This window comes from Dendropsophus ebraccatus, chromosome 6 (assembly GCF_027789765.1).
Source record: "Dendropsophus ebraccatus isolate aDenEbr1 chromosome 6, aDenEbr1.pat, whole genome shotgun sequence".
Taxonomy (NCBI): domain Eukaryota; kingdom Metazoa; phylum Chordata; class Amphibia; order Anura; family Hylidae; genus Dendropsophus; species Dendropsophus ebraccatus.
Genome location: NC_091459.1, coordinates 124,884,476 through 124,907,090, shown reverse-complemented (window position 1 = coordinate 124,907,090; position 22,615 = coordinate 124,884,476). Strand labels below are relative to the sequence as shown.

Below are 22,615 nucleotides of genomic sequence, written 5' to 3'. Positions count from 1 at the left end.
TACGGATCATCTGGAATGATGCACTCTTCACCCAGTTATCTCAGTCTGTCGCATGGAGCCGCATGCACTTTGCAGGCTCTCGAGAAATAAAAGAAGATGATGGCAAAGAAAAGGGGGGGGGGGGAGGCTGAATGAAGAACATACTGTAGTGATTGAAGGAGATTATGTAGCGGCCAGCTCTGGGCTCTGTTGTTAGAGGAAATTATTTGATTCCTCCGTGCTCCGCTGCCCTCCAGGATCCAGCTCACTTCTCAGCCACAAGCTGACGTCAACTCTGCCGGCAAAGCCCCACCAGCCAATGGCTCTCTGATGGATGCAGCAAGCCACTTAATGCTTCTGTAGACACAAAGAGGAGCGTCCCCCAGCGCAGACTAAATCGCCTCCTTGTCCCTCATTCCCGGCTGATAAAATCCACTAAAATGTCACATTCTGTCCCCAACCACTTGTTTTGTTTCTATAGCATCTATTATCCACAGGGAGAAACCGCCTGCTACTTTGTTCTCCTCTACAGATGTGTCAGAGCCAAGCGTGTCGCTTCAAGGCATGGTACTGTATGTGCACTGGGTTAACAGGCCTGCACATTGTGTGTGTGTTTGTGTGTATATATACACACACACACACACATATACATACACATACATACATACACACACAAACAGCAATGGCCTGTATGGATTTGGTGCTATATATACAGCAGTAGTCTGTATGGCCTTGTTCCTATATATACACAGCACAGGTCTGTATGGACTCATTCCTATATATACACACAGCACTGGCCTGTATGGATTGATTCCTATTTATCCAGCAGTAGTCTGTATGGCCTTGTTCTTATATATATACACACACAGCACTGGCCTGTATAGACTGATTCCTATATATACAGCACGGGCCTGTATGGACTCATTCCTATATATACAGCACGGGCCTGTATGGACTTGTTGCTATATATACAGCACTGGCCTGTATAGACTTGTTCCTATATATACACACAGCACTGGTCTGTATGGACTTGTTCCTATATATACACATACAGCACTGGTCTGTATGGACTTGTTCCTATATATACACAGCAGTGGTCGGTATGGACTCGTTCCTATATACAACACTGGTCTGTATGACCTGCAGTTCTTTGCGAATTACAACAGGTTGTGCTTTATGAAAACTCAGCATTACTTATAATGTCTATATGATACATAAATATACAATAAATGTATGAATAGTGGAAATGGCTGTGGTCATGTTTATCTGCAGACAGATTAGATGGAAATGTTCTAGAACATTCTGCAGAGATTACAGAGATCCGGACCTGCCTGCTGAGCTTATTGCAGTGAAAGTCATTCAGACCTCGGAAGTCCCATCACCTGACAGGATTCCTGCTCCGTGACTGTGATTAATAAGTGATAATGTCAGCTCAGCGCACTCACTGTACCAAGCGTCATCTCTCCATAGTACTAGATGACGAGAAGGAAAATACGCACCGACCAGCCACATTACATTCACCTGCCTAATATTGTGTAGTCTCTAAGACTGGATCCCATATCCCTGTGATGTCTCCTGTGGTATCAGCATCCTGTAAGGTGTGAGGACCCCATATCCCTGTGGTGTCTCCTGTGGTATCAGCATCCTGTAAGGTGTGAGGACCCTATATCCCTGTGATGTCTCCTGTGGTATCAGCATCATGTAAGGTGTGAGGTGAGGACCCCATATCCCTGTGATGTCTCCTGTGGTATCAGCAGCAGATCCTGTAAGGTGTGAGGACCCCAAATCCCTGTGATGTCTCCTGTGGTATCAGCATCCTGTAAGGTGTGAGGACCCCATATCCCTGTGATGTCCCCTGTGGTATCAGCATCCTGTAAGGTGTGAGGTGCGGACCCCATATCCCTGTGATGTCTCCTGTGGTATCAGCAACAGATCCTATAAGGTGTGAGGACCCCATATCCCTGTGATGTCTCCTGTGGTATCAGTAGCAGTAGATCCTGTAAGGTGTGAGGTGCGGACCCCATATCCCTGTGATGTCTCCTGTGGTATCAGCAACAGATCCTATAAGGTGTGAGGACCCCCTATCCCTGTGATGTCTCCTGTGGCATTAGCATGCAGATCCTAGATCTCAGCAGGTAAGTTTCCCAGAAGTAAACCTTTCAGTGCTTACCAGGGCCAAGCTTAGCAACTGCATAAAGGAGATCGTAATTGATGACCGGTGTAGCATCATCTATGGGCTTCCAGCCCACTGGCGGGGATACAGGAGGGGAGATGAGGAATTGTTTAGCAGGCTGTGGGGGTGCCAGGTGGAGTTTGTCACCATCTGTTTCTGTCGTTTGTACCTGTGGGTGACATTATAGAAACTTTTCAGACATGTGCAAATGAAAGAGAAAAAAAAACCTTCAGGATTTTCCAAAAATTTCGAAAACTAGATGCAATACAATGTACATACCTGTGCAAAGTAAAGTTTTAATTTCTTCCCTCTGAACTGTGTCTCATGTAGCTCTATCCTCGCCCGCGCCGCTGCCTTGGGATTACTGAAGTTTATTCGTACTCTTCGGAAGCTCTTGAAAAGTTGTAAGGTGACGCAGTCATCGTACGCCCGGAAAAGACCCTCAAATTTCTCCTATATAGAGAGAGAGAGAAAAAGCATAATGTAGAAAGATTCTAATGCTGGCTCAAAGTACACATGACAACTGTGGCGGAAAATGGTGGGTACGAGGGGCAACTTGGTCAATAATTCATAGTACAGCTAACCACTGTCCAGCCCTCTCGGCAACTAAAGAGCACCAAGAGGGCCGAGATGAATGAGGGGGACTGGTAACACACATACACAATCTACCTTGTCAACAGGACTTTCAGTGAGTACAAGGACTCTGTTCTGCACATCTTGAGATACCTTACCTCTACACTGGCAATGGCGGGCACCCAGAGGCCTGTCTGACTAATATATTCCCAATATTTTCAAAATACAAAGCAATATCTCCTTGGTGCCTTATTACTTTTCAACAGCACAGAATAAGACTAGAAAAGCTTTGTGTTAGGAACGGTCAAACTTCAGGACATCATGAGCAGCCCTGAGCACCACCTCACAGCGCTTATTGGACTGGCTTTCTCCTCCACTGGGCATATGGAGCTGTCACTGGAAATTAGGGGCTATTAATATATGTTTGCCAACAGTACTATGGTCCCAGTGGTTCAGTGGTTTTATAGACCAAGCACTAAAAATAATAAAGACCAGAAGCCACAAAAAGCAGTGTTGTTTGTCAAAGCCAATAGTCATCTGAGACTGTCGGGAGCACCAGGTGACTTAATTCCAGAAAACGATTGAGCTAACAGACCACTGAAGACCAGGGTCTGCGGGCCACAAAACCACTGGAAACTGGGGACTGTATGAGCCACAAAACCACTCAACAGCATAGACCGCCAAAGCAACAAAACCACTAGACACCAGCAACACTTTGAGCCACAAAACCACTGGACAAAAGGGACAGAGCAACAAAACCACTGGACACCATGGACGGAGAGCCACAAAACCACTGGACATCAGGAACACCTTAAACCACTGGACAACAGAGACAGAGCAACAAAACCACTGGAAAACAGGGACTGCTTGAGCCACAAGATCACTGCATAACATGGACCACCAAGGTCCAGTGGACAGCAGGGACTGTGAATCACTAAACCAGTTGTAACAATGGATTGGTCCCACAAACCACTGGACAATGGACTGGGAGCAACAAAACCACTGATCTCCAGGAGCATTCTGTACTGCTTAAACCAATATAGAACAACAGTCTGGGCTTCCAATATACTAGACATTATCACCTCGTATTGGAAGACAGTTGTATGATGCAAGAGAGAAGGGCCAGCGCCAAGGACAAGCCATAATAGAGCGGTTACCGACTATATCACACAATGACACCTTGACATGAACCAATACTCTCCTACAAACAGAGGATAATCCAGGTGGAAAGGTTAGGTCTCAGCTGTGCTCCATCTAACAGACATGTCAGCCGAAGACTTTTGAACATTTAGGGTAGAGGTAAAACTATAGGTTGTCATCGAGAATGAAAATGTCAAGTTGTTGTGTTGGCATGCCTCGGCGTAGTACCACGAAATACCAACTCTCCAGCGCCTGCATCTGATATTTACTGATCCCCGAGGAAACAAACAATCACATCCATTCTAGATATGTCTGACCTTACGTTCTGTAGATCTGGGCGGCGTGTTTTGTGCCCAGCACAGGGGGAAAGGGGGGGGGGGGGGGGGGGGGGGGGAGTATGCTTTTTGGGTACTTGTGTAAAACTACAAGGCAGTCAAGTTTAGTGAAGAACAAACAACCTAACATTATTTCTATACAACTATATATCATATGTATAGTTACCATAGCGTCTAATAACATAACCTGTAGCATTTATCCCTCTCTAATGGGTCAGGAAGGGGAGCTCTAACAGTACTTCTAGTTACAACTAATAACCACATCAATTATAAAGAAACATATTACAGATGATAAACAAAAGGATCTGCTCAGGTTATTCTGCTCTAAATGCACCTTGTATCCTGTTTTCCTTTTTTTTTTTTTAAATAATTGTATTTTTATTAAATTTTTTCAAAGAGAATTTTCAACAATGTAAACATCGGGACAAAAAGGAGCATTGTACATATGATAGTAACCCAGTATAGCCCGAATACAAAGAGATAACAGAACGACAATGTCGGAGCTCCTGTATCCTGTTTTTCTAATAAAGTACATAGATTATATATTTGCACTACTATACTGCCATGTACAAGAATATAACTACTATAATACTGCCTCCTATGTACAAGAATATAACTACTATAATACTGCCCCCTATATACAAGAATATAACTACTATAATACTGCTCCTATATACAAGAATATAACTACTATAATACTGCTCCTATATACAAGAATATAACTACTATAATACTGCTCCTATATACAAGAATATAACTACTATAATACTGCCTCCTATATACAAGAATATAACTACTATAATACTGCTTCTATATACAAGAATATAACTACTATAATACTGCCTCCTATATACAAGAATATAACTACTATAATAATGCTCCTATATACAAGAATATAACTACTATAATACTGCTCCTATATACAAGAATATAACTGGCGCTTTGTATCAGGAAGATGTTGCTCTTCTCACTATAAATATACCTTGAGAAATTGACCACAGAACTTTCCACCTATAATTGTAAGTTTCGGGTGATTGTTTGTACCAATGAAGCGCACTGAGCACTCAGGACATGCACCTGTACATAGTGTATACTGTGCAGCTGCGGCTGTATTCTACATGATCTACTAATGTAGCAGTAATCTCTTCTATCTGGGGTGGGCATTTAGTGTCTGCTCCATCTCTATGACAATCATATGAAACCTTGATGTACGTGACCTGGGTAAAATGTCCTGATCCAGTGATTGGTATTCAGGAACAGTCCGCTGCTCGGCTCATTTTCCCTTCAATATAGATGGCGGTAAGAACGAAGCTCCACAGATTTACATGTCACCTATGAAGACACATGTCTGACTTACTTATGGTGCAAGAACTGCAGATGGTGAGACAAAGCAATGAGATCTGAATAAGTGCTGCAACACTGTGACCAGTACTGTGTACCGCTATGTGGTGGCATGATATGTGCACAGGGTGGCTCATAGTGGAGCATATACTGGCTACAGGTCAAGGGTTGTACAAACTATAGAGGACTATGTGGGTGCTATGGTGTTCTTGACAGGGAGACATAGCCCTCGTTTCTCCATCCCCTCTGGTAAGAGCCTGTGCAGGACTCTCTTCAGAAGAGCTACAACAAGAGACTAGGGTTATAGCCCAAGGGTTATAGGATAGGGAAATAGAACACAACACCGTTCCTGTGCTGTTACAGTGTAATCACTGTAATCGGTAATCAGTGTGGAGCACAGTTAGGAGCACTGCCCTGCCCCCAGAGACGGAGACGGCCTGCTCCTTCTAATGATAATGAATGGAGCAGCACTCTGGGGGCGGGGCAGTGCTCCAGACCGAGGATTACGTGGCTAATAGCAAACCAACGGCCCCGAGGTTAAAGGTAAAAGTTATACCTACCTCCTCCGCACCCCATGCGCAATAGGGGGCTATAAGCAGGTAAGATTCGTCTAACATGCGGATAGTTCCCCTTTAATGAGGTATTCAATTGGGATTTTTTTTTTTTATATCCATCTATACATAATTTACCATTTTTACCATTATTTTTGAAAAAAAATTGTGCTTGTGTTAGTGTCAGCACGAGGATCTTATATATATATATATATATATATATATATATATATATATATATATATATGCACATGTGTGCTGCATTTACATGAACTGGCATGTGTATGAGTACATCATGTATATGTATGTGTACGTCATGTATATGTGCATGTGTTCATCATGTATATGTATACATCATGTATATGTATGTAGATCATGTATATGTAAATGTGTGTGTACATCATGTATACAGTATGTGTGAGTGTGAGAGAGTGTGAGAGTGTGTGAGAGAGAGTGTGAGAGAGAGAGTGTGAGAGAGAGAGTGTGTGTGAGAGAGTGTGAGAGAGAGAGAGAGAGTGAGAGAGAGTGTGAGAGAGAGTGTGAGAGAGAGAGAGAGTGTGAGAGAGAGTGTGTGAGAGAGAGAGAGTGTGAGAGAGAGAGTGTGTGAGAGAGAGTGTGTGAGAGAGAGAGTGTGAGAGAGAGTGTGAGAGAGAGAGAGTGAGAGAGAGTGTGTGAGAGAGAGAGTGTGAGAGAGTGTGAGAGAGTGTGTGAGAGAGAGTGTGAGAGAGAGAGTGTGTGTGAGAGAGTGTGAGAGAGTGAGAGAGAGAGTGAGAGAGAGTGTGAGAGAGAGTGTGAGAGAGAGAGAGTGTGAGAGAGAGTGTGTGAGAGAGAGAGAGTGTGAGAGAGAGAGTGTGTGAGAGAGAGTGTGTGAGAGAGAGTGTGTGAGAGAGAGTGTGAGAGAGTGTGTGAGAGAGAGTGTGTGAGAGAGAGAGTGTGAGAGAGAGTGTGAGAGAGAGTGTGAGAGAGAGAGAGTGAGAGTGAGAGAGAGTGAGTGTGTGAGTGAGTGAGAGAGAGAGAGAGAGAGAATGGACGAGTTTGTGGGTGGTTAGGTAACGTATTATGTATACCTGCAAGCATGTTTGAATATGCATTTGTGCCAATGCAAGCATGTGTTTGTGTCTCTATATGTATGTATATATGTATGTATTCATTATCTGTGCATATACGAGCCCAAAGGTCTGTCATTTGTATATGAGGCACAGACACACACACACAAAAAAAAAGGACAATATGGAAGAACAGATCTCTGATTACACATCACACAGCAAACAAACTGTGTGGTGATGATGATGATGAAGACGATGAGCAGCAGGAGGAGGAAGAGCGGGCAGACATGATGTTGTGAATGGCAATAAGGCTGCCGGCAGGTCAGTGATTGCAGCCCCAGCATCTGTAATCCACATGAAGGCAAGCTAATCAGCCGAGGGCCTGACTGAGCGCGCTCCTAATCACTATTATAATACAACCGCTATACGCCTATTATAGGAGCCCGCGCATCAACACCAATTAAAGGGAATTCTGGGAAATATTTTGTCCACAATATGAAGGAAAACACAAAAAAAAAAAAAAAAGAACTATCTAGTTACACAATGCCTCCACTTTTCTTCCTAAGCCCAGTTATGTCCTGGTAGAATAGGTTAAAGGAAAGGGTGGGGGGGATAAGAGCAGATAATTTAATGGAAGCCATCGGCAAGGCTAGAGAAATGCAGAGCGGCCGCTGTGCTGCCTAGTGGGCTATGGAAAACTGCCGGCATCATGCAACTTTAGTTTCAGAAAACAAACTTTATTTTTTTACTTTCTAATAAAAGGTCTATGGTAATTTTTTTTCTCTCTCTCTCTCTGCTTGCTGTCAGTGAATAGAATGATTCTCATTTATATCCAAAGGCTAAAAAGCAACCAAATCATTCCCACAGCTGAATGTGTTCATAATGGTCGTATGTGGGGTTTGACTTGGAAAGCAAAATTCAGGGCAGGGATATGGACCAAGGGATATTTATGGGCCAAGACATCATAATCCAAGGGGGGGGGGGGGGTGTCTATCATAATTATTTTTCTGCACTTTTCCCAGGTATGAAAGCATCCTAATAACAGCAACAGCTGCAGCATACCCAATAACAGTAAGAGGATCTCTACACCTGCAGCCATAAGATTCCCAATAACCGAGTCAGCCCCACTGTATCCAATAACAGCAGTAAGATCCTAAGTAACATTCAAAGACCCCAGACCACTATCTGAAACATCCCTAGGAATAGCTGCAGGACCACCAAGACCAGTTAACCGCACAATAACAGCAACAACCGCAGTATCCTCAGTAAAGCAGCAACCAGGCAGCGCCATTGGACACCTCGTAATAGCAGCCATCCTAGGACCCCCAGTAACAGCAGCAGCTATGAAAACCCCAATAACAGCAACAGCCACAGTATCCCCAGTAAAGCAACAACCAGGCAGCGCCATTGGACACCTGACAGTAATGGCAGTCCTCAGTAACAGCAGCAGCCATAAGACCCCCAAGTAACAGCAAAAGCCACAGTATCCCCCTAATAGTGACCACTGCAGTCCCCAGTACTAGGCGCAGCCTCAAGATCCCTGGTAACAGCTGCAGAACCCCCTGTAACAGTCTCAGACACTAAGTCAGTCATAGACCCTCAGGACCCCCCAATAGATCTGATAACTACAGTATTGATAGTAATAGTAACAATGACAATTCCCCCCATGTAACACTCAGAGCCCCGATAATAGCTGCAGGACCCCTGGTAACACACACAGACACCTCCAGTCATTCATTGTAACCACCACAGGAACACCAGCAACAGCTTCAGTCAAAGTAATAGCCAAAGACCCCAGTAAAAGACATACAGTCACAGACCTCCAAGAAAGGAAGAATGTGCCCAGGGCTGGCGAGAGGTGGTGTCACATGTGGTGTACCTACTAATCATCCTGTGCCCCCCAGCTACCATGTAAGATACGTGCCACTCCTGCCTTCTATAATACTATTCAGTCTATGGAGAATATTCTAACCATAAATATAACTGTACCAAATGAGTTTTTAAAAATTGTATGAAAATGTATAAAAAAAAAAAGAAGCCAAAGGGATAACATTTCTCATTGGGGAGATCATAAAGACATGTGGAAACTTATACGACGCAGGGATAAGGATATGCAAAGCAGCTCTATGACACCACCTGTGTTTGACTCTGTTTAGAAGCCTTATATATATACACACACATATACAGTGGTACCTTGGTTTAAGAGTAACTTGGTTTAAGAGCATTTTGGTTTAAGAGCTCACAGTTTTTCAAAATTGTGACTTGGTTTAAGAGCTCCATGTTCTGGGTGGTTGCGCGAGTGGGGGAGGGACATGGCCTGCATAGCGGGGTCTACAGCACTGTACTCTGACCCAGGAAGTCTCCCTCACCTTCCAAATCATAGCAGATCCACTTCAGGCTGGGGCTTGCATCAGGGGACAGGACTGTGGAGGTAATCTGTTCATAGCTGTAACCCCTCTCTCCCTGGAAAGAGCGCTGCTATACTGTGCTCACATCTGTCCTGCTCATTCCTTCATGCCCCCTGCAGTCTCTGTCAGTCCTTGTGTTTCCCATCCTCTCCATTACTGTCCAGTAACTTATAATATCACATATTCTGCTGTTTCTGAATGTTTGTTTCATTAGTTTGACATGTTATTCAGAATAATAGATATTTATTTTTGGGGCGTGGAACCAATTGTCTGCATATCAGTGATTTCTTATGGGAAAACTTGCTTTGGTTTAAGAGTGGATCTGGATTACAAGCACTGTCCCGGAACGAATTATGCTTGTTATCCAAGGCACCACTGTATATATATATTATATATATATATATATATATATATATGAATGAGAGAGAGAGAGAGAGAGAGAGAGAGAGAGAGAGATTATAAGTTACTGTACAGTATAGCAATCAGCATGTGGTGTATAATGTATAGTAACTGCATAAACCTGATAACACAGCAGCAGTTTGTAGATACAGGATAGAACAGCAGATCCCCATAATATAGTAGCGTAGTACAACAGGCTAGAATAGAGAAGCAGGGCTGCTGTCCGAAGTCTGTGTGAGGGGTGTGTTCAGCATGGACCAATCAGGAAGTGAGAATCACAGCTGTGCAGGAGGACAGTGACAGAAGCTTTATATACAGCAGTGTGTATAGCTGAGTAAGTGCAGGCACATTATAGCAGCAGTGTGTATAGCTAAGTGCAAGTGCAGGCACATTATAGCAGCAGTGTGTATAGCTGAGTGCAAGTGCAGGCACATTATAGCAGCAGTGTGTATAGCTGAGTGTAAGTGCAGGCACATTATAGCAGGAATGGAGAGGATGGGAAACACAAGGGCTGACAGACTGCAGGGAGGAATGAGCAGAGCAGATGTGGGCACATATATGCAACACTCTCTGACCGGAAGAGAGGGGTTACAGCTATGAAGAGATTACCTCCACAGTCCTGTCCCCTGCTGTAAGCCCCAGCCTGAAGTGGATCTGCTATAAATTCCAGAAAGATCCAACAATCACAGCTTCTTGAAAAATGATCTGTTCTTTTTATTGAGGCTTGCTTTGGGGGTTCCCAGCGTCTGCTCATCCCGCTCAGCCAATCAGTGCGGTGGCCCGCTGAAGCATGAAATCCACTGTGGATCTGGTGTGTGTGAAGGCACCCTTAATCCAAGTTACTCTTAAACCAAGGTACCATAGTGTATATGTATGTGTGCACATATATATACATAATTTTTTTTTTTTTTTTTTAGTTCTCATGCTTTATAACAAAGCTATACTTACCTGACTAATGGACACACTGAGACGTGACACTCTGTACTGGCTGGGACTTCCTGCTCTTAGGGCTGTATTACATGGCCCGATATTAAGGAGCAAGCGTGCGCTAAACTCTCAGGTCAATGTTTGCTTGCTCCTGTTCCCCACTTGCGGTCTGTGTTATTACATGCACAGACATGGAGTGGGAACTGTGGGAGGGGCTGTCCAAACAATCCTTAGATCGTCCGGGTGGCCCATAGAAGATAATGGCGGCCAGACATCTGTAGCTGTTGTTGCCGTTTTGATAGGTTATGTTTAAAGAAAATGATCAGCAGACATCACACATGTAGGCTGATTGTTGCATTTTAACAGCGGCTATTACACCAAACGATTATCATCCGGAACGGCCAGTAATCAGCCAAGTACGGACAATAATGGTGCGTTTACACAGGCAGATTTATCTGACAGATTTTGGAAGCCAAAGCCAGGAATGGATTTGAAAAAAGGAGAAATCTCAGTCTTTCCTTTATGACCCGTTCCCTATTTAAAGTGTGTTCCTGGCTTTGGCTTAAAAAATCTGTCAGATAAATCTGCCTGTGTAAACGCACCATAACTGTTTGGTGTAATAGGGCCCTTATTCTCTTCTGTTTTTGTTTTTTTTTAATCAGCACAAGACCAACAAGCTGCCTTCCGGAGACTGGACCTGCATACAAGTAAGTATAGCTTTGTTATAAAGCATAAGAACATGAGAAAATAAAAAATGAATTAATTTATATTGCAAACTTGCTTTATATCACATCCCCTGCTGGTTTAGATTTTGAAACAACAGCGACACCAAGGCAGAAACCTCCCCAGAAGGTCATACCAAATAATAGGAGGAAAATTACAGATTATCCAGGGAAATTAAATGGACTGCTATAACCTGTATATAGTGTCAGCAAAGTGTCATCATATTTACCAGACACTGTATACCTACAGTACAGGGAGCCACACATCACATACACAGTACTATGCAGAGTACATATCGGCACTATACAGAGGACTCCGATACAACTCGGCACTATACAGAGGACTCCAATACAACCCGGCATTATACAGAGGATGCCAATACAACCCAGCACTATACAGAGGACTCCAATACAACCCGGCATTATACAGAGGATGCCAATACAACCCGGCACTATACAGGGGACCCAAATACAACCCAGCACTATACAGGGGACTCCAATACAACCCGGCATTATACAGAGGATGCCAATACAACCCGGCACTATACAGAGGACTCCAATACAACCCGGCATTATACAGAGGATGCCAATACAACCCGGCACTATACAGGGGACTCCAATACAACCCGGCATTATACAGAGGATGCCAATACAATCCAGCACTATACAGAGGACTCCAATACAATCCAGCACTATACAGGGGACTCCAATACAATCCAGCACTATACAGAGGACTCCAATACAACCCAGCACTATACAGGGGACTCCAATACAACCCAGCACTATACAGAGGACTCAAATACAACCCAGCACTATACAGAGGATGCCCAGAGGATGCCCATACAACCCATCATATAGATAGGAGATAGATAGATATCATTGCTTATATCCCATTATTTTCTGCCCCAGTCCTGTACGTAAATGCCCCTGTGATGGGGGGGCGGCTTGTTGGTGCCCCCTCCTGGCACTCAGCATCCAGGGAACATGCCCCCAGCTGTCCCTTATAGCTTCCCCTCTGTATAGATACGCTTACCTGTACGCTGATGTATCTGCCAGCTGACAAACTCATCTCCCCTACATCTGCACAGTGAAACGTCTACTAACCAGCCATGATATAGGATTATATTCATCTCAGAAGACTATTACAGCAGTGATCACAAGCCATCTCTCATACACAGCCCTAGGGGAGGTGAACTACAGGTCTCATCATGACATGACAACCTATAGGCAGAAAACTAGGCTGGGACTTGTAGTTCACCTTCCCCTTAAACCTGAAAAGAAAGTTCAGAAATACAATGGACTTGTTCTCTTCCTGATCAGATGTAGCAGAGTCCAGCCCCTCATTGTGATAATGGAACGTGTAATCCGTAATCCTATACAAGACTAGGACAATATGACAAACTCAGCCCTGCTACATCTGTACACTGTCCTGTACTTACCTGTACATTGTAGTTGGTGAATACCTCTGGCAAGTCTGGCACACATGCCACCAGCGTGGTGATATCGAAGTCCATAGTGCGGACAGGCATGGCTCCTAGGGGTTATGGGTCGCTGTAGTGGGATGAATGGGCAGCAGACAGACCATGCACCAGTACCTGCCTGGCACAGCCGTACCGTTCTCTGCCTCCTATGTGTCTCCACTGATCACACAGCAGCATAGTAACACTCAGCCCATCTCTCTCCCCCCGATGACATCACCGCCAGCACCGACATAAGCCACATCTACTCTCTCCAGCCTTTCATCTGCAGGCGGTGCAGCCGAGCAAACGCAACGTGATTATGTACTAAGGGTCATCTCCATCCTCGCCAGTCACCAAGAGGGCAGCGGCCGCACGCTGCCTGGGGAAACGTCAAAGCCCGGGCCAGGAAACAGCAGTGTAATGCTACAGACTCAGCAATCTGTATACAGACTGAGGAGCAGAGAAGAGTTTGTCACTGTGCACCTTCCAGAATTTTATCTCATTAGCGCTTTATATCACCATTTTACTTCTTGTACATTGTTATGGCGGCTGCCATCTTGCCTGAGCTGTTTTTGAAGGGGTACTCCACTCAAAGATTTAACCCTGTTCAATCCCCACCCATAATCTATGTGGTTTGTAGTAGGTTTCTGTTACGTGAATTAGTCCGTTTGTCTGCAGCACATCCTGACTAACACCCTGAAGCTGCAGAAAAACCTTGCTTACAGGTCCACTCTGTCTCCACTTCTCTGTCCTCCCCCTCCCTATAGAGACCGAAGTCACATGATCTCAGTTTCGTCTGTTGCCAAGCAAGCTGTAACACCTCATCACTGAAATTACACCAATCAGTGAGCACCTAGCCAACGGGTAGGGAAATGACATAACAGTGACAGCCTCCTGAGCAGTATAGGGGAAAGGAAATAGTTGTTTCATCTCTCTCTCTATTTCTAACTTATAGATACACAAGACTGTTACTTGGCAGCTGGCTCTAAGGTACAAAGCATGCTAGGAAATGTAGTTTCTCAGCCGGCACCATTTCTTATACAGACCAGCTTTTAACTTTTAACTTAGCTTTAGCTTTTAACTCAGCAAAGCCAGCAGCTAAAAAGACGGGAGTATTTAGCGGGACTTGGTGAGTAAGACCACCCAGGTTTGGGACGATTTTAATTTTTTTAGCTCCTGGGTGGAATACCCCTTTAACAGCATTTCGTGGCATGCTTTACAGCAAGCCGAATGGACACAAACGACAATAGACAGACCCTGTCCATTGAGATGAATGTGAAACATCACTGAGTGTGCTCTGTGACCTTTGAAGAGGTCATTACACAGGAAGCTGCTATTGTCTCCTCTATATACTGGTCTCTTCAATGCTGTACACATAACTTTACAGCAGCCTCCTCTTATCACCACAGGCACAACAGGAAGTATCAGCTTAGAGTACTATTACACGGAACGATAATCGGCCCGATTCGGCCAATTATCGCTCCATGTAATAAATACAACGATCAGTCGATGACAATGATCATCGGCTGATCGTTGATATAGGTTTGGACCTATTTTCGTCAGGCACCGACGCTATTACACGTAGTGGTGCGTGGCCGGCGACTGACGATATACATTACCTATCTGCGTTCCAGGGCTGCTGCTGCGGTCTTCTTCTCGCTGTGGCGGTCCCGGACTGTGATTGGCTGAGCGGCCTGTCAGCTGACAGGCCGCTCTGAAGTTAGAGCATGCGGGACCCGTTGAGAAGAAGACCGCAGCAGCAGCCCTGGAACGTGGATAGGTAATGTATATAGTTAAGCAAGGGCTGCAAGGACATCGGTAACTATGTCCTTGCAGCCCTTGTTTAACGATTATCGGGCCGTGTAATAGGTCCAGATCGCTGCTCGTTTACAGGTATTATCGGACCCCCATCGGCCCGTGTAATACCACCCTTAGTTTTAGCCCCAGTGGTTAAAAGGAAAACTGCAAGATCTCAGGATTATTTTATAATATAGACAGAAAAAAACATCCTAAAAAAAAAGAAAAACATCTGCGATGAAGATATGCCGATCACGTGATGGTGCCCGGCAATGCCAATCACGTGATGGTGCCCGGCAACGCCAATCACATTTTTTGGAAAAAAATGCAACATGTGTACACAGCCTTACAGTTGACACTATGATATCACTGTATGTATTATATGTGGTTTAACATAGGGCTGCTTGGGTTTTCACAGTAAAACTGGGTTCACACTACGTTTTTGCAATCCGTTTTTGCAATCAGTTTGTAAAAAAAAATAACAATGGAAAAACGATGGCAACTGTGTGCATCCGTTATTCCATTATAAAAAAAAAAAACGGATTTTTTTTTTATAATGGAAGTCAATGGAAAAATGGATGCACACAGTTGCATCCATTTTTTTCTATTCGTTTTTCATGCCTTATCAAGCAGTTAAAAATTACTTAAAATGCCAAATTCTGCTGTCCTATATACACGTATTGTATGATGTACGTACAACATACAATGACATGACAAATTCATGGGTTCACACTGTTTTTGCAATCCGATTTTTACAAAAAATAAAAACGTGAGAAACGGATGCAAATGTGTGCATCCAAAATGGATCCTTTTTTTTTTTGACAGACACAAAAACGTATCCGACCACCTTTTGTGTCTGTCAAAAAAACAAAACAAAACATCAGTTTTGATATATTTTTTTTTTTTATAATGGAAGTCAATGGAAAAACGGATGCACACATTTGCATTCGTTTTTCATTCGTCTTTTGCAAAAAACGGATTGCAAAAAGGGATTGCAAAAAGGGATTGCAAAAACATAGTGTGAACCCAGCCTAACAGGTGAAGTGGATCCCATGGATTACCTGCGCCTGTCAGGGATATACATGTTATCATGTACACTAAAGCATCATGGAGATGTAAGGTGAAGCCTCCTGAGAGCCGACACTAACGCAGCACACCTTGGATTACAGCTCTGGAGGGGGACAAAGCATAAAACAAGATGGAATTCCAAGTTAGTGCGGGAAGTATATGCAAATTTTTGTTAACATCTATAAATAATTACCTATGACTTACTATGACCGGCTGCCCAGAAGGCGATGAGAAGGAGCGAGCAACCCCCCCCCCCCACACACACCACCCGCTTCCTCTATATACTGCTCGCTCATTATAAGTAGTGAACAAGTGGCAGCTGCAGTCATTCATATACATTACTCGCATTTGTTAAGCCCACAAAAGGGGCGCTGGGCCCTCTCCGCCAGTGGAAAGGTTAATTGCTTCCCCAACCTCCAGCAGATTCATCAGACAGCAGCAAAGAGCTGTGTGCGCCGCTCTACCACAAAGAACCTCAGCTATTATCACACTACGAGCAATATAGACGTCCTCAAGGAGGAAGAAAGGTGCGGACAAGAGCCGGCCAATAGTGTGGAGTACAATAATCAGTGAGAAATCCTGTAATATCTAGACATACATTATAAAGCACAGTGAGAGGGATAAGACAAGGAGGGGGAGGAGCCTCCAGATGACCGACATCAGCAAACATGACCGACACTGCTGGCCAGCTGACAGCTACTTCCTGTCCCAACCAAGCTGTACGGATCCCACAGCACAGAAGCCTTTTACATTTTGGCAGATAATAGGTCAGAAGCCAAATTTAGACAGAAATGGTGGAAAACAATAAAGACATCTGCCAAAGTTTGTACTGTCAATGCATTTAAAATTAAAAGTAAAGCAAAGAGTGATTTAAAGGTGTACTCTGACGGAAAAAAAAAAAATCAACTGGTACCAGAAAGTTACACAGATTTGTAGATTACTTCTATTAAAAAATCTCCAGTCTTCAAGTACTTATCAGCTGCTTTATGTCCTGCAGGAAGTGGTGTATTCTTTCCAGTCAGACACAGTGCTCTCTGCTGCCACCTCTGTCCATGTCAGGAACTGTCCAGAGCAGTAGGAAATCCCTATTGAAAACTTTTCCTGCTTTGGACAGTTCCTGTCCAGAGTACCCCTTTAAAATCTTGTATCTGTATGTAGCTCCTATGCAGACCGATGTATCTTCAGAATTAGGCACCATTCACACATCCGCAATATACGGTCCGTGCACAGACTGTATACTGCAGACAGGAGCTCAGAATAATGAATGTTAATGCCTGGTTATCCAGCGTTAGAAAACATGGCTACTTTCTTCCAGAGATAGCACTGCTAGTCTCCAGTTTGGGTGCAGGCTTTGTAAGGGTCCGTTTACACACACAGATTACCTGAAAGATCGGAGCGGGGGTGGCGATCGGAGCGGCGGCGGGGGAGGAGATGGGGGGGGGGGGGCGGGGGTGGCGATCGAGCCGATGCAAGGGGTTGCGAATGAGCGGGGGGGGGGCGGTCGGCGGGCGACCGGACTATCGCGTGAAGACCGTTTACACGGAACGATCGGCGAATTTTTTGCGATCGGCGATGAACATGTTAAAAGATCAAAATGAACGATTTTTCGATCTTTCGCCGCGTTTACACGTAAGATTATCGTTCGAATTCGATCGTTATCGCGAAAATTCGCCCGATAATCGTTTAGTGTAAACGTAGCAGCATAACTCAGTTCCATTTAAAAGAATGGAGCTTAATTGCAGACCACACCTGAAGTGGAGACAAGAGCAGTGCTGTCTCTGGAAGAAAGTGGCCATGTTTTAATAACGCCGGATAAACCCTTTAAATCTTTGGGCTACTGTACTAACACAGCGACAGACTTCTTAACGTGTAACTGTCATTTTTCAGAAATCAATAAATATCAAACGATTTAAAAAAAAACCTCTGTAATAGGTTTTATTAAGCGAAAGAATCTCCTTCTGTACTCAAAAAGCTGTTTTCCTATCTCCTCCCTCACTTCAGAGTGAGCACAGAGAGGAGAAAGGGCAAAACACAACATCCTGCAATGTTATCTCACTCCCAAATAAGCACTGACCTTTCTGACCTCTGGAGACTGGGCAGATAAAACGCTGGATTCAAACGGTATAGCTGCTTCTCTGCTCTCCCTGCTCACTCATCCCCCTCCATAGGTTATAATAGACTCAGCAAACGTGTCTTCACTTTGCTTCGCTGTAATAAAGATGGCTTTGTCTGATAATGCACAGATAAGAGGTAGGGGGGTGGCTCAAAAACAGCTTTTTGAGTACAGAAAGAGACCTATATAAAACCTATTACAGAGAGTCTTAAAATAAAAATATATATGCACACACACACACACACACACACCCTCCCGCCGCTGCACAGTAAATTAACGTAGCTGCAGACTATGCCTGATACTGGAGCGACGTTAACTTCCGATCAAGGATAACACAGGAGCAGAAGCTGCGCCTGTGTCATCCCCGGCGGGTCCTGGCTGTGTCTCTGTCCGGTGTTCATCGGGGCTCTGCGAAGAGCCCCAAAAGTAGCCATGGAAACCTAGCCTGAGGCTTCCGGTTTCCTGGCTACGTAGGCCGGCGGGGGGAGGGAAGGCAGGGCACGCGACCGTGCGCTCTGCCCCCTTCCCTCTCTCCCCTGCCGCTGTTACAATATTGTGACAGCAGCAGGGGACAGAGGAGAGGGGGCAGACATAGGGACATCAGCTTATGGAATCATTATGATCCCATAAACTGATGTCCAAAAAAGACCTGGGCATTGAGGAATCAATGAACCATGGTCGTGAAAGGGTTAAACAACATTTGCACTTTAAGTGTAATTTGATCCCTGAGTCGAAACCAGCAAACAAAAGTTGTCACCAAGTTTATTTTTCCAAGTCAATTACAGTAGAGCAGTTGGGAGGTGAGAGGGAAGATGTTTTATAGCAGGAGAAGCACTTTTGTCTGATAAGATATAATACAGCGTTTCTTATAATAGTTGGAACTATGGAGCAAAAATTGTTGCCTTTTTAGCCAGCGTTGGCTTGCATGACTGTGTACATCAATCTGTGAAGGTTTTCGCTTATAATTATTGATCAGCACTCTAATACTGTCCAAACGACTGTAAAATCAGCACCATGAAGGACAACCCTCGCTATGCTGGAAAGGCACACGGACGATCTCTTCTGCTCAGCTATACAATATATAACAGGTTCTCACCTTAACCTTGCGGTCGATTCTGTAGCCGTCTACATCAGAAGGTATTTTTAAATCTCCAGCGTCTATGGGGAGACAAGAGCGCTGGCACTGTCACAACTCATAAGGAGCGACATTCAAAGGAGACGGCCAGGACTTTGGCTTCATTGGCTCTCTCAGCACATGTGTAGTGTCTGACGTCACTAATTCTTCGGAGACTCCGGTGAAAGCGTATGCCCCGGCATCAGGATGCAGCTCACACGCACCCCGCTTATTTAAAGTCAATGGAAACCTGAACCCAGAACACTGGAGAGGTATATCTGCACACTTGGCAAGAAAAACCACATTTACTTTGTAGTTTATGAATCTAAAGATGTAGCAGAGCTGAACAGCTTAGAGTACTGGTTGGTTTGTGCGTCATGAGGACCAGATTTGTGTATGGTTAAAGAGGAACTCCTGCAGGAAGTGGTATATTCTTTCCAGTCTTACACAGTGATCTCTGCTGCCATTTCTGTCCATGTCAGGGACTGTCCAGAGCAGGAGTGGTTTTCTATGAGATTTGCTACTGCTCTGGACAGTTCCTGACATGGACAAATGTGGCAGCAGAGAGCACTGTGTCAGACTGGAGAGAATACACCACTTCCTGCAGGACATACAGATAATGGACAGAAAAAATACTGTCCTTGAGCACTGGTCCCAACTCCACTGTCCCTGAAAATAGCCCTAATCTGGAATCTGACCACAGGTGGACACTAGGACCCCGGAGACAAAAAACAAGGCTGTCTGAACAGCACTGAACTAAGGAGCAAGTGCAACAAGATGGCCACTTTCTGCCAGAGACAGCACCACTCTTGCCTCCAGCTTGGGCGGGGTTTTGCTGCTCAGTTCCATTGAAGTGAATGGAGCTTAATTGCAACTGCACCTGAACTGAAGACAAGAGTCGTGGTGAAGTGGCCATGTTTTTGTAGCACTGGATAACCCCTTTAAATTGGGAGAAACCGCAGCAGACTGGAAAGAATACACCACTTTCTGCAGGACCTACAGCGGCTAATAAGTACTGTAAAACTGGAGATTTTTTAATAGAAGTAAATTACAAATCTGTATAATTTGAAAGTTTTTTTTTTCTTTTTTGCTGGGAGTACCCCTTTAACTGCATTGGGAAACAACAGAAAATACTGTCTTTGTAGGATATGTCAATTGACAAACTCAGCTGTGCTACTTCTGTACAAGACCACAACCTGTGAGTAAAAATTGCTCTTCATTAGGGATGGTCAGAACCTGCCGAGGTTTGGGTTCGTACGAACCCGAAATCTCGGCAATGATTCCCGCTGTCTGCCCGCTCCGTGGAGAGGGTGGATACAGCGGAAGGACCGCCTGGAAAACTGGCATACAGCCATAGCCATAGGCTGTATCCCAATTTTTTCAGGCGGTCCTCCCGCTGTATCCACCCGCTGCACGGAGCGGGTAGACATCGGGAATCTGATGCCGAGCGTTTGGGTTCATGCCAACCCGAACCTCGGCAGGTTCGGACCCTCCTTACGTCTTGACACCAGTTTCAGTAGATCATCCAGCAGGAGGGTAATGTCATTACTGTACTTGGAAATATATATATATATATATATATATATATATATATATATATATATATATATATATATATATATTTTTTTTTTTTTTTTTTTTTTTTTTTTTTTTTAATCCTCAGAGTCCTTTAACCCGATTTCTGATAATCCAGAAATTCTGCAAATCTGCAAAAAAAAAAAAAACCCCGAAAGCCGAGAAGAGAATCCTATGTGTATTCTGTGTTCTTTTCTTTAAGTCAAGTTGTTATTTTTCCCATACATTTGATAATCCAGAATTTCCAATAATCTAGCAGCTATCTGTTCCTATACAGCAGTGATTTGGAACCTTCGGCCCTCCAGCTGTTGCAAAACTACAATTCCCATCATGCCTGGATAGCCAAAGCCAAGCTTTAGCTGTCTAAGAACAATGGGTATTGTAGTTCTGTAACACCTAAAGGGCCGAAGGCTCCCCATCGCTGCTATAGAGTCCTTGGGGGAGATTTATCAAACATGGTGTAAATTGAAACTGGCTCAGTTGCCCCTAGCAACCAATCAGATTCCACCTTTCATTTTCCAAAGAGTCTGTGAGGAATGAAAGGTGGAATCTGATTGGTTGCTAGGGGCACCATGTTTGATAAATCTCCCCCCTTATTACTGTAGCTAGGAACTAATCTCTACTAAATATCGGTATTAAGAAAGAGACAGACTTATTATAACCCTTAGGTGGCAGTATTGTCATACAGTCTTTTCCATAGACTCGCATTATACTGAAAGGTTTTCGCAAAGAGCACAATACGTGGATCTCTTCTCCACTAAAAACCCACTTGGCTGAGTCAGGGAGAAAAGCTGCCGGTCGACATCTATTGTATGTGTATAAGTACAAGAAACCGAAGAATCTCCAGCTCCATAAAATCTTTAGTCATGTTTCAGATAAAATTGTGTGTGGCAAACGTGCACTTATTCTAACTGATGGATCAATCCCACTGTATGAAGGGATACAGCTTTCCAGTGATTGCCACCTCCTGTATAACATGCTACTGTCATATCCCGGGATACATAACATCCCTGTACAGATCGAGTTCCCAGTACAGATCGAGTTCACAACTATGTGCTTGTGATGGTGATCGCTCACCGAGGATTGGATTAAATGCTCAGCCCCTGATAAACCTAAAATATATGGGGAGAAACACGTCGGGACTCTTATAGCCAATTTTCTTTTTTTATAATCTCTAGGTGTCAACCACCTGGACTAGTAATCTGGATTGAGGAACTGTATGAGAAGATAATTTACAGTCTTCCTTCCCTGATCAAGCTAATATCAATTGGGAGAAATGTCAAGATTCTTTCTGCCAATTTTTTTTTTTTTTTTCTGGGGCGGGGGGGGGGATGTGTAAGACCATAAACTTAGATCTGTACCTCCACAGGTTATTTAGAATCTGGATATAAGCAAGGTGGTTCAGTTCACTGACAGCAAGCATAGATTCTACTTGCTGTCAGTGAACTTAACCATTTTACTCTTCATTACCTGCATAGATCTAACGTTATGTTCTTCACACATAACTGAAGAGGAACAGGTTGGAGAACACCAAGCTAATGGGGCTTAAAACATTTAAAAAAACAGCACCACCCCTGTCCTTAGGCCATGTCTGGTATTGCAGCACATGGCTACAGATGGGGCTATGAGAATGTAAGTCTATGTTGTTCGCCAAATCGCCAGACCCCGTTCCCTCTCCACTTACAATTTCTGATAACCCTTCGCTCTCCCAGCGGAGCCCCCTCCTAATAAGAGGGAGCGGAGGATGATAAGATGAAAGAGGTGACATGTAGACAGAGCAGCCGGGACAGACATTCCAGACCTGGGAGCGGTGACATCATTTACCCGCACTGAGGTCACTTTCCACCAGCCTCGGGCCAAGCGCTATTAATACAACAAAGAAAAAGTGTTCATC

The 22,615-nt window shown here is 44.2% G+C and overlaps 1 protein-coding gene across 4 annotated transcripts in view; it reads right to left on the bottom strand.

The window, feature by feature from the left end:
• The window catches only part of RCAN2 (regulator of calcineurin 2), a 45,357-nt gene that overhangs the window by 4,814 nt on the left and 17,928 nt on the right, over positions 1-22,615 (bottom strand). For all 4 annotated transcript variants that reach the window (XM_069974012.1, XM_069974013.1, XM_069974011.1 and 1 more), the window contains exons 3-4: positions 2,432-2,605; positions 2,150-2,321 (exon numbers count right to left, since the gene is read on the bottom strand). In XM_069974012.1, coding sequence (XP_069830113.1) covers positions 2,150-2,321; positions 2,432-2,605 — 346 coding nt within the window. The remainder of the gene's footprint in view (positions 1-2,149; positions 2,322-2,431; positions 2,606-22,615) is intronic.